This window comes from Nerophis lumbriciformis, unplaced genomic scaffold (genome assembly GCF_033978685.3).
Source record: "Nerophis lumbriciformis unplaced genomic scaffold, RoL_Nlum_v2.1 HiC_scaffold_47, whole genome shotgun sequence".
Classification (NCBI taxonomy): Eukaryota; Metazoa; Chordata; class Actinopteri; order Syngnathiformes; family Syngnathidae; genus Nerophis; species Nerophis lumbriciformis.
Genome location: NW_027316589.1, coordinates 151,245 through 164,188, shown reverse-complemented (window position 1 = coordinate 164,188; position 12,944 = coordinate 151,245). Strand labels below are relative to the sequence as shown.

The 12,944-nt window shown below is 36.2% G+C and overlaps 1 protein-coding gene across 2 annotated transcripts; it reads right to left on the bottom strand.

The window, feature by feature from the left end:
• Positions 1-1,564: 1,564 nt before the first annotated feature.
• On the bottom strand, positions 1,565-6,713 carry LOC133579703 (uncharacterized). Of its 2 annotated transcripts, none has more exons than XM_072912738.1 (13): positions 6,428-6,713; positions 5,281-5,367; positions 5,064-5,184; positions 4,836-4,976; positions 4,429-4,750; positions 4,129-4,331; positions 3,871-4,030; positions 3,641-3,776; positions 2,753-2,839; positions 2,098-2,163; positions 1,943-2,008; positions 1,779-1,853; positions 1,565-1,673 (listed from the first exon to the last, which is right to left on the bottom strand). In XM_072912738.1, exons 2-5 carry the CDS (start codon positions 5,365-5,367, stop codon positions 4,437-4,439), a joined length of 663 nt encoding a protein of 220 aa, XP_072768839.1. In that variant the 5' UTR covers positions 6,428-6,713; the 3' UTR covers positions 1,565-1,673; positions 1,779-1,853; positions 1,943-2,008; positions 2,098-2,163; positions 2,753-2,839; positions 3,641-3,776; positions 3,871-4,030; positions 4,129-4,331; positions 4,429-4,436. The 2 variants fall into 2 exon arrangements, with proteins under 2 accessions (XP_072768839.1, XP_072768838.1); XM_072912737.1 differs by having other exon boundaries at positions 3,641-3,747.
• Positions 6,714-12,944: the final 6,231 nt, after the last annotated feature.

The window sequence follows — 12,944 nt, the reverse complement described above, 5'->3', positions numbered from 1 at the left end:
GTACCAACCTCGTCATGTCCGTTGTGTCCTGAACAAGACACTTCACCCTTGCTCCTGATGGGTGCTGGTTAGCGCCTTGCATGGCAGCTCCCTCCATCAGTGTGTGAATGGGTAAATGTGGAAGTAGTGTCAAAGCGCTTTGAGTACCTTGAAGGTAGAAAAGCGCTATACAAGTACAACCCATTTATTTATTTATTTATTTATATATAGTATGACAGCTATACTGTTATATTGAGTAAAAAAAACTAACTTGTGTCTTTACAAACCTTACACAATATATTTTTTCTAGTAAAACTCACAAAGAGACATTTCCCCAGGTATTATTAGCCATTGTGCATGTGTGGTTTAGGAGTTATGTTTAAATAAATGTCAAATTGAATGTGGCAGGTATACTGTCATGAGTAAAACCCAATTTTTGTAATTGTAAACCTTACCAAAATACCTGATTCTGGTAAAACTCACATAGATTGAATATTACATGCATTTTTAGACGGATTGCTTGTTTGGTTTTGGAGTTATGTTTTTACAACTGTCATATTTAGTATGACAGTTATACTGTCATATTGAGTAAAAAAAACAACTAACTTACAAAAGATCATTATTCTGGTAAAGACTTAGACTTTTTTTTAATTGTCATTCAAATTTGAACTTTACAGCATAGATAACACAATTTCGTTACATAAGCTCATGGTAGTGCAGGATAAAAAAGCAATAAGGTGCATATATAAATAAATAAATATAAATAATATATAAATATACATATAAAATAAATAAATATACTTAAATATATATAAATAAATAAAAAGATTACTGTGCAGATAAATATATTGCACTTTTTCCACATGCGCCACGTTTATGGGTGTATGTTATATTGTTTTTTTTTTTTATTCCAGCGAGTTAATCCATTTTGAGGGGAGTTGAGGGGATAATTTAATTATAATGCGTTCAAGAGTCTTACGGCCTGAGGGAAGAAGCTGGAGGTTCTGCTTCGGAGGCTGCGGAACCTCTTTCTAGAGTCCAGAAGTGAAAACAGTCCTTGGTGGGGGTGGGAGGAGTCTTTGCAAATTTTCTGAGCCCTGGTCAGGCAGCGCTTTTTGCGATCTCCTGGATAGGAGGAACCCAGGTAACACGCGAACGTTATGAGAACGTTAGGAGAACGTAGTGGCATTGTTATGGGAACGTTAGTTTGTAACGTTCAAAGAACGTTAGGTTGTGGAGTTCTTGCTTGGTTAGCAGAACGTTAGCCAAGAACGTTTGGCAAGAACGTTTAGGGAACTGTTTAGGAACATGCTATTTTCGTCTGTTTTTGCTCTATATTGTCAGGACTAACACTCAAACACAAAATTCAACAATAATTCTTTATTAGTGATAATTATAATACAATAGAAATGGAATGCAATGGTATTTACGTCTGTTTTTGTGCTATATTGCCAGGACTATAACAAACAGAAAATTCAACAATAATTCTTTATTAGTGATAATTATAATACAATAGAAATGGAATGCAGTGGTATTTTCGTCTGTTTTTGTGCTATCTTGTCAGGACTGACACTCAAACAGAAAATTCAACAATAATTATTTATTAGTGATAATTATAATACAATAGAAATGGAATGCTGTGGTCTTGGTCGTGCGCGTCAGTGTACTCCTGCCCCTTCTTGTTGGTTCTCTTCCTGGAAGTAAATAATTATAGATATTCACAAATACAACAAAGACAGCACTGGAATGTAGATGAATTGAATTCAATTAAAACATGGCATAATTTACTCCTTGTTTACCTGCTCAATGCTCACTGGTCTCACTGGCGTTTGCTTGGTTCTTTTCCCTTTCCCTGTTTTCTTCTTCTTCACTTCCTGCAAGTATTTATAATTGCAAATTCAACACAGAACTGGGATCTTTATGAATTGAATTAAAACATTGGCATAATTACTTTATCATTTACCTGGTCACTCATCTCACTGTCCATTCCCTTTGTACACCTCCCTTTGCACTTCTTCGCCGTCGCTTCCTGCAAGTGTTTATAATTGCAAATTCAACACAGAACTGGGATCTTCATGAATTGATTTAAAATATTGGCATAATTACTTTATCATTTACCTGGTCACTCATATCACTGTCCTATTCCTTTGTACACCTCCCTTTGCCCTTCTTCGCCGTCGCTTCCTGCAAGTGTTTCAATCAATCAATCAAGCAATGTTTATTTATATAGCCCTAAATCACAAGTGTCTCAAAGGGCTGCACAAGCCACAATGACATCCTCGGTACAAAGCCCACATAAGGGCAAGGGAAAACTCACCCCAGTGGGACGTCAATGTGAATGACTATGAGAAACCTTGGAGAGGACCGCATATGTGGGTAACCCCCCCTCTAGGGGAGACCGAATGCAAGGAAGAGGGGAGCAGAGGAGAAAAAAGAAACGGCAGATCAACTGGTCTAAAAGGGGGGTCTATTTAAAGGCTAGAGTATACAAATGAGTTTTAAGATGGTACTTAAATGCTTTTACTGAGGTAGCATCTCTAATTGTTACCGGGAGGGCATTCCATAGTACTGGAGCCCCAATAGAAAACGCTCTATAGCCCGCAGACTTTTTTTGGGCTCTGGGTATCAATAATAAGCCGGAGTTCTTTGAACGCAGATTTCTTGCCGGGACATATGTACAATACAATCGAGTGTTTATAATTGCAAATTCAACACAGAACTGGGATCTTCATGAATTGATTTAAAACATTGGCATAATTACTTTATCATTTACCTGGTCACTCATCTCACTGTCCATTTCCTTTGTACACCTCCCTTTGCCCTTCTTCGCCGTCGCTTCCTCTTAATTCCTCCTCTTCTCCTGCAAGTAGTTATAATTGCAAATTCAAAAGACATCAAATCAAATCAAATCAACTTTATTTATAAAGCACATTTAAAATTTACCACAGGGGTAGCCAAAGTGCTGTACAATGAACAGGTTAACAGATAAAACGAGTACCGAGCAAACACAACACAACACAAACAGAACACGATAAAAAATAAATAATTAAAATAGAATTAATAAAAACATAAAAACATAAAAACAGGATCACAGCAGGTGTATTATGGGGCGCCATTGCAGGATGGATATCACTCAGTGTTAAAAGCCATGGAATAAAAGTATGTTTTTAAGAGAGATTTAAAAACAGGAAGAGAGGAGGCTTGTCTAACACTCAGGGGTAGGTCGTTCCAGAGCTTGGGAGCAGCAACGGCGAAAGCTCTGTCACCTCTAAGCTTCAGCCTTGTGTCAGGGACCGTCAACAGCAGCTGATCGGCTGATCTTAAGGATCGGGTGGGGCAGTAAGGCTGAAGGAGGTCGGAGAGATAGGTTGGCGCGAGGTTGTTTAGACATTTAAAAACAAATAAAAGGAGTTTGAAATTGATTCGGTAACGCACAGGGAGCCAGTGAAGGGACGCTAAAATAGGGGTGATGTGCTCACGTCTGCGGGTCTGTGTTAGCAGACGAGCAGCAGAGTTCTGCACGAGCTGCAGGCGGGCGAGGGAGGCCTGGCTAATGCCAACATACAGGGCATTACAATAATCAAGACGAGTCGAGATAAAGCAGTGGAACTTCAATAAAATGGAATTCAAAATTGGGATATCTTATCATAATTCTCCGTACCTCAAACTTTGAACCTCCCTTTCAAAAAGTGGCCAGTTTCAGGACCTCTCCAAGCTCACAATCTACTTCAGCTGTGGTCGTCTGTTTGTGAACACCCCTGCATGCCTCTGGAATCACCAGCACAATTTAGAATTCCCTTTAGAATAAATACCGTAATAATAACAGCTAGATCGACCTTGTGAGCATACATACAACATGTTCAAAGATGCAAACCTATTATTAACACTTACTTATTATTATTCTGTAAAAGGGCAAGTCCTCAAATGCCACTTTGCCTGTCTTTCCACGGAGACCAAGCTGCTCCAGGACTTTGTTTGTGGCAATTTTCCTCAGCATTGTCCTCACTGTGTCTGCCAAATTCTGCCCACCAAGAGCAGTAAGAGCTTTCACCTATACAAATAAATAAACAACAATATTGTACTTGATTAGAACATGTTTTTTGATAACTAAACAAAATAATTTTGCAATGGGGAATTAAAACTAATTACCAGCTGCTTTCTGAGCAGAAGATCAGTGTCGAGCTGTTCACTGAAGGTCTTAAGCTGCTCAAGAGTCTCGAAAGGCTTCTCAATGAGATCTTGAACATCCACAGCTTCTGGCCCCACAGACTGTGCTGCCAGCCCTCTCAGCATGCGCATAATTTCTCCCTGGTTCTCAACTAGTTTTTGAACTTTCATGTTTAACTGGAAAACTGCAAAGACAACAAAAGTCAAAGAGGTAATTCGTATTACTGCCCGTTGTAACAGCCTGTTTAACACCACCTATCAACAGTTAAAAAGCCAACTAACGTTCACTTTCAAGGGCATTCCTGCTGCTTCTTGGGAGTGGTCTGGTACTGACTCATACTGGCTGGAGTGGTTTGGTACTGGCTTGAGCTAGATGCATGATTCCTGTCTGGACTGAGCCTGTAAGTGCTGCTTCTCGCTGGGCTGTGAGGTCGGCCTGGATGCCTTGGAGTGGTGTAGTATTGGCTGGTACTGGCTGAAGTGGTCTGGTACTTGCTGGAGATTGGAAAGTTCAATGGTGGGAGCACTGGCAGTGGGGGTGCCTGGATGAGGATCTGTGATTTCTCTTTTCTGCACTTCTTTTTTGGCCGAATTTCCTCTTCGTCTAAACCAACAAAGACAATAAAATGTATGCACCACTAAGTAGTGTTTGAGTATTGTAAGTAAACAGTCTTTGAAAAGTGACTAACCGTCAGCATCAAACACATCTTCCTCATCGTTTCTATAACGTTCAGGGGTGATGTGGCTCCGTTTGGTTGATATTTCTTCTTCCTCTGGGCTCGAAAACATTTCAGCTTGTTTTTCATATTGAAGGGCCTTGTCAAAGTCTTCTGCAAAATTTCAAAGTATGCTGATGACTCAATATGAATTATGTTGTTTAAGATATACATGATATGACTTTGACAATATTCCCTTACCAGTCAATGTTTTCCTGAAAACCCGAATTGGTAGCCTATCCCAGACTTCTTTGTCAGGAATCTCAGCTCTCCGGATTCTGGAGTGGGTAGGATTTGGCTTTGGCCAATAGCAGAAGGTATTCTGAAGATAAAATAATTCAGTCATGATGAATGACATAATTAATAATAAGCTACAATATTATGCCTATGCACAGTACTTTTAAGAAAAAGTAAAAACCTTTCCATCATCTTTTGTCCATATGGTTGGGACAACAGCGACTGAACGTTCACCAAGGAACTCAACGACCACATACGAAGGAGCCATCTGGAAAACAATCAGATAATATTACCATTTCAATACTGCATCAAAGAGTTATTTATAATATATTATATATTATAATATATTTATAATATATATTTATATATTATTTTCCTTGTCTGTGAAGACCCTCAAGAGCCAGGTCTGCTGCTTTGTTCAGTCTTATCCAGTAGTCTACTGGGTTCTCTCTGTGCTTGGGCAGAGTAGCATAAAAGTCAGCAAGAGGGAGACATGACGGAGCATCACTGAAATACTGGAGTAGGATATTGTATATTAGTTCAGGTCTCTGTCTAACATTCAGTCCAGGATCACTACGCAATGCAATCTGCACTACATCCCTGGCTTTGCCCATCAAATGGTTCAAGATTTCCTCCGCCTGATCATCTATAATAACATTGTGTCTCTTGAGGTAAGTCTTAGTCATAACAATCCAGTCTTGCACTGAATACCTGTCAGTGTTGTCACCTCTAAATGTCTGGAGGTCTTTATCTGACTTAACTTGAACTGTCAAATGCTGGAGATCATGCTTGCTAACTCCATTGTGTGTGTTCTGCACAGCAGGACTACTCTGACAGTCACTCTGCATATTCACAACACCAGCTGACATTAGCTTTTCAACAATGGATTCACCAATTTGGGCACCTAACTGCCCTACCATGTCAGTGAGGTGGTGGATGGCATCTACATCACTGTTGGGTGTGGAAGTGTGAGGTGTCTCCCTCATGGACTCGTCAACAGGAGTGAACAGCAAACCTCGACCCAACCCCTTATTTGTACACCCATCAGCTACAATGCTGGAATGCCCCACCTCCCTACTATTAGTGAAATCAGAACACAAAATCCCCCTTCCTCTTGATAACACAGGGGTAACAAACTTATCCATCGTGATGCCAATAATGATATGTACTTGCGTTGTGTAATTATACCGGAACAAACGGACTTGGAAAAAAAATAAGACGTGTTTTAGCACAAAAATAATGTACTACCGAAAGTTACCGACCCACTGAAAATAAAAGAGGGAGAGAAAAAAAAAGAGAAAGAAAAAAATATATATAGATCACTGTACCCAAACACACTGTTTTGAGATCCGACCACACAATAATCATCAACCGTAGATCAGGTCAGCAGCGCAGCATCCGCGGCGACGAGCATCAAGCCGATCTGAAGATCCGAAGGTTCACGGCACCAGTGTAACTGTTCTGGGTCGGCACAATGAGACTTTTCCACTGTTCTCAGCTTCATTTATTTTTCTTCCAACCTGCGGGCGACAATCAGACAATGTCGGTATCCCGTCTTTCTTTGGCTTACGCCCTCAACATGTGGAACTTTTCTGTCACATATACATCTTTAACCATTTACAATGAAAAAGACAGATACAAACAGTCTGTAAAATATTGAAATGTATATTCTAAGCGCCATTCCGTGGCAGAACAAAACATGCAACATTTGCTATAGTTAACACCTTAGGAAATAAAATAAAACCACAAACCTGCGGGCGACAATCAGACAATGTCGGTATCCCGTCTTTCTTTGGCTTACGCCTAAACACATAGAATAACACTGTTACCTACGCACGTAAGCACACACACATACGTACGCACACACAAACACGCACGCACGCACACACACACTGAACAAGTCTCATTACCTACACATGTAGGCACACACACGCACGCACTGAACAAGTCTCATTACCGACACATGTAGGCACACACGCACGCACGCACGCACTGAACAAGTCTCACACACGCACGCACGCACACACTGAACAAGTCTCATACAACAAAGAGCGGCCGTTTGGCGCCAATGTTAGCGATGTAATGTTACCTGTAATCTGAACTTAAAACTAAAGGACAACACAGGTAAACATATTCACATTCTTGGTACACACATTCATTAATTAAAGACCTAATTTCTACCGAAAAACAAGGAAAAGGTCGGTGGGACCGTCCGAGCAAGACTCACCTTCAACATGTGGAACTTTTCTGTGAGGGGAGAAGGGAGGGGCTACACAACCCAGGAGAACTACAGGAGCTCAGGAGGGACAAAAAGATATCAAACCGCCCTCTCATAGACGAGCAGACAAGATAACTATTTGGAGATAAAATACACAAACAAAATATAATAAATAACAAAGGTGTATTTTAACTCTGTTACATAGGGTAGAAATTGTTACAAAAAACGTGCTTCGTATTTCACTCTTTCTATCTACTTACATGTGATCAATGCAATTGCCTGATTTATCGGGATTCTGGAATTTGCAGCGTTGTCGAGCGTACGTCGTCGATCTTGGTAGTCCTTCTTTGTCTTAGGGAAGATTCTACGCGCATGCGCGTCAGATTACTCGAAAAACACAACACGTTCGCGGAACGTTAGGGAAACGTTACTACATAATGTATATAAAGTAAATTTGCGGAAAAAAACACTTTGAAAAGCCTAACGGTTGCTGTTTCCATTGCAGGCAAATATTTTGTGTGTTATAGGTTTTGATATGTTCTGAGAATGTTCTTAGAATGTTCTCATCTTGCATAACCAAACGAGAACCATACAATAACGTTACGCTAACGTTAGGTGTTACCTGGGAAGAGGATTCCTGAAGATCTTTTCCGCCGTCCTCACCACTCTCTGGAGAGACTTCCAGTCTGAGGCACTGCAGGCTCCAGTCCAGACAGAGATGCTGTTGGTCAGCAGGCTCTCTATAACAAAGATACAGTTCTCCAAGCATTATTAGCTATTTGCATTTGTTGTTTAGGATTTATGTTTAAATAACTGTCATAGTGAGTAAAACCTAAATTTTGTATTTGCAAACCTTACAAAAACAATTGATTCTAGTAAAACTCACAGATAAAATATCACAGGCATTTTTAGACATAATACATGTTTGGTTTTAGAGTTGTGTTTATATAACTTTCGTATTTAGTATTACAGTAATACTGTCATATTGAGTTAAAAAAAAGAACTAACTTGTGTCTTTACTAACCTTACAAAATATTTTTCGAAGTAAAACTCAAAGATACATTTCTACAGGCATTATTAGCCATTTTGCATGTGCGGTTTAGGATTTATGTTTAAATAACTGTCATATTGAGTGTGACAGTAAGTCATAGTGAGTAAAACAAACTAACTTGTGTCTTTGCAATGCTTACAAAAGAAAATGTTACTAGTAAAACTCACAAAAGATACATTTCTTCATGCATTATTAGAAAATGTTCATGTGTAGTTTAGGAGTTATGTTTTAATAACTGTCAAATTGAGTGTGGCAGTTATACTGTCATTAAGTGTTAAACCTAATTTTTGTATTTGCAAACCTTACAAAAACAACTGATTCTAGTAAAACTCACATAGATTCAATATTGCAGGCATTTTAGACATTTCACATGTTTGGTTTAGGAGTTGTGTTTGAATACATTTTAATTGCTTTTTTCGTTAAGGCAAGTCCGACCGGCAGGAGGCCACGGGGAAGCCCCAGGACACATTGGGAAGACTATGTCAGCCGGCTGGCCTGGGAACGCTTCGAGATCCCCCGAGAAGAGCTGGACGAAGTGGCTGGGGAGAGGGAAGTCTGGGCTTCTCTGCTTAGGCTGCTGCCCCCGCAACCCGACCTCGGATAAGCGGAAGAAAATGGATACATTTAGTATGACAGCTATACTATTATATTGAGTAAAAAAAACTAACTTGTGTCTTTAAAAAACCTTACAAATTATATGTTTTCTAGTAAAACTCACAAAGATACATCTCCAGGCATTATTATATTACAGGCATTTTGACACATTTTGCATGTTTGATTTAGGAAATATGATTGAATATATTTTCATTGCTTTTTTCGCATTATCTCAGTATTTTAGGAATATTACTGTCATATTGAGTAAAAAGCTACTTTTTGTTTGCAAGATTTGAAAAAGCATATGTTTCGAGTAAAACTCCGTAGAATGCATTATTTGAGGCATCATTAGACATTTTGCATGTGTAGTTTATGAGTTATGATTAAATAAATGTCATATTGAGTGTGACAGTTTACTTTCATAAAGAGTAAAACCTAATTTTTGTTTTTGCAAACCTTACTAAATCAACTGATTCTAGTTAAACTCACATGGATTCAATAATACAGGCATTTTTACACATTTTGCATGTTTAGTTTAGAAATTATGATTGAATACATTTTTATGGCTTTTTTCGCATTATCTCAGGATTTTAAGAACCTTACTGTCATATTGAGTAAAATAAATACTTTTTGTGTTTGCAAGCCTTAAGAAAGCATATGTTTCGAGGAAAACTCCCAATAATCCATTATTTCAAACATTATTAGCCATTTTGCATGAATAGTTTAGGAGTTATGATTAAAAAATTGTCATATTGAGTGTGACAGTTTACTTTCATAAAGAGTAAAACCTAATTTTTGTTTTTGCAAACTTCACTAAAACAACTGATTCTAGTAAAACTCACATGGATTCAATAATACAGGCATTTTTACACATTTTGCATGTTTATTTTAGAAATTATGATTGAATACATTTGTATGGCTTTTTTCGCATTATCTCAGGATTTTAAGAACATTACTGTCATATTGAGTAAAAAAATACTTTTTGTGTTTGCAAGCCTTAAGAAAGAATATGTTTCGAGGAAAACTCCCAAGGATCCATTATTTCAAACATTAGCCATTTTGCATGAGTGGTTTAGGAGTTATGATTAAAAAATTGTCATATTGAGTGTGACAGTTTACTTTCATAAAGAGTAAAACCTAATTTTTGTTTTTGCAAACTTCACTAAAACAACTGATTCTAGTAAAACTCACATGGAATCAATAATACAGGCATTTTTACACAATTTGCATGTTTAGTTTAGAAATTATGATTGAATACATTTGTTTTTCTTTTTTCGCATTATCTCAAGAATTTAAGAACATTACTGTAATATTGAGTACAAAAATGCTTTTTGTGTTTGCAAGCCTTAAGAAAACATATGTTTCGAGGAAAACTCCCAAGGATCCATTATTTCAAACATTATTAGCCATTTTGCATGAGTAGTTTAGGAGTTATGATTAAAACATTGTCATATTGAGTGTGACAGTTTACTTTCATAAAGAGTAAAACCTAATTTTTGTTTTTGCAAACTTCACTAAAACAACTGATTCTAGTAAAACTCACATGGATTCAATAATACAGGCATTTTTACACATTTTGCATGTATAATTTAGAAATTATGATTAAATACATTTTTATGGCTTTTTTCGCAATATTTTAGGATTTTAAGAACATTACTGTCATTTTGAGTAAAAAAATACTTTTTGTGTTTGCAAGACTTAAGAAAGCATATGTTTCGAGGTAAACTCCCAAGGATCCATTATTTCAAAAATTATTAGCCATTTTGCATGAGTGGTTTAGGAGTTATGATTAAAAAATTGTCATATTGAGTGTGACAGTTTACTTTCATAAAGAGTAAAACCTAATTTTTGCTTTTGCAAACCTTACTAAAACAACTGATTCTAGTGAAACTCACATGGATTTAATATTACTGGCATTTTTAGACATTTTGCATTGTTGGTTTAGGAATTATGTTGGAATACATTTTTATTGCTTTTTTCGCATTATCTCAGAATTTTAAGAACATTACTGTCATATTGAGTACAAAAAATACTTTTTGTGTTTGCAAGCCTTAAGAAAGCATATGTTTCAAGGAAAACTCCCAAGGATCCATTATTTCAAACATTATTAGCCATTTTGCATGAGTAGTTTAGGAGTTATGATGAAAAAACTGTCATATTGAGTGTGACAGTTTACTTTCATAGAGTAAAACCTAATTTTTGTTTTTGCAAACTTCACTAAAACAACTGATTCTATTAAAACTCACATGGATTCAATAATACAGGCATTTTTACACATTTTGCATGTTTATTTTAGAAATTATGATTGAATACATTTTTATGGCTTTTTTCGCATTATCTCAGGATTTTAAGAACATTACTGTCACATTGAGTAAAAAAATACTTTTTGTGTTTGCAAGCCTTAAGAAAGAATATGTTTCGAGGTAAACTCCCAAGGATCCATTATTTCAAACATTATTAGCCATTTTGCATGAGTGGTTTAGGAGTTATGATTAAAAAACTACTCATGCAAAATGGCTAATAATGTTTGAAATAATGGATCCTTGGGAGTTTTCCTTGAAACATATGCTTTCTTAAGGCTTGCAAACACAAAAAGTATTTTTTGTACTCAATATGACAGTAATGTTCTTAAAATTCTGAGATAATGCGAAAAAAGCAATAAAAATGTATTCCAACATAATTCCTTAACCAACAATGCAAAATGTCTAAAAATGCCAGTATTATTAAATCCATGTGAGTTTCACTAGAATCAGTTGTTTTAGTAAGGTTTGCAAAAGCAAAAATTAGGTTTTAATCTTTATGAAAGTAAACTGTCACACCAATATGACAATTTTTTAATCATAACTCCTAAACCACTCATGCAAAATGGCTAATAATGTTTGAAATAATGGATCCTTGGGAGTTTACCTCGAAACATATGCTTTCTTAAGGCTTGCAAACACAAAAAGTATTTTTTTACTCAATATGACAGTAATGTTCTTAAAATCCTGAGATAATGCGAAAAAAGCCATAAAAATGTATTCAATCATAATTTCTAAAATAAACATGCAAAATGTGTAAAAATGCCTGTATTATTGAATCCATGTGAGTTTTAATAGAATCAGTTGTTTTAGTGAAGTTTGCAAAAACAAAAATTAGGTTTTACTCTTTATGAAAGTAAACTGTCACACTCAATATGACTAAAACAACTGATTCTAGTAAAACTCACATGGATTTAATATTACAGGCATTTTTAGACATTTTGCATTGTTGGTTTAGGAATTATGTTGGAATACATTTTTATTGCTTTTTTCGCATTATCTCAGAATTTTAAGAACATTACTGTCATATTGAGTAAAAACTACTTTTTGTGGTTGCAAGCCTTAAAAAAGCATATGTTTCGAGTAAAACTTACAAGAATGCATTATTTCAGGCAATGTTAGCTCATTTTTAAGTGTAGTTTAGGAGTTATGTTTAATATACTGTCATATTGAGTGTACATTGTCCTGGTGAAAAAAAAACTAATTTTTGTATTTGCAAAAATTTCAAACACAACCTAATCTAGTTAAACTCACATGGATTCGATATTACAGGCATTTTTACAAATTTTGCATGTTTGATTTAGGAAATATGATTGAATATATTTTCATTGCTTTTTTCGCATTATCTCAGGATTTTAGGAATATTACTGTCATATTGAGTAAAAAACTACTTTTTGTGTTTGCAAGATTTGAAAAAGCAAATGTTTCGAGTAAAACTCCGTAGAATGCATTATTTGAGGTATCATTAGACATTTTGCATGTGTAGTTTAGGTGTTATGATTAAATACATGTCATATTGAGTGTGACAGTTTACATTCATAAAGAGTAAAACCTAATTTTTGTTTTTGCAAACCTTTCTAAAACAACTGATTCTAGTAAAACTCACACGGATTCAATATAACAGGCATTTTTACACATTTTGCATGTTTAGTTTAGAAATTATGATTGAATACATTTTTATT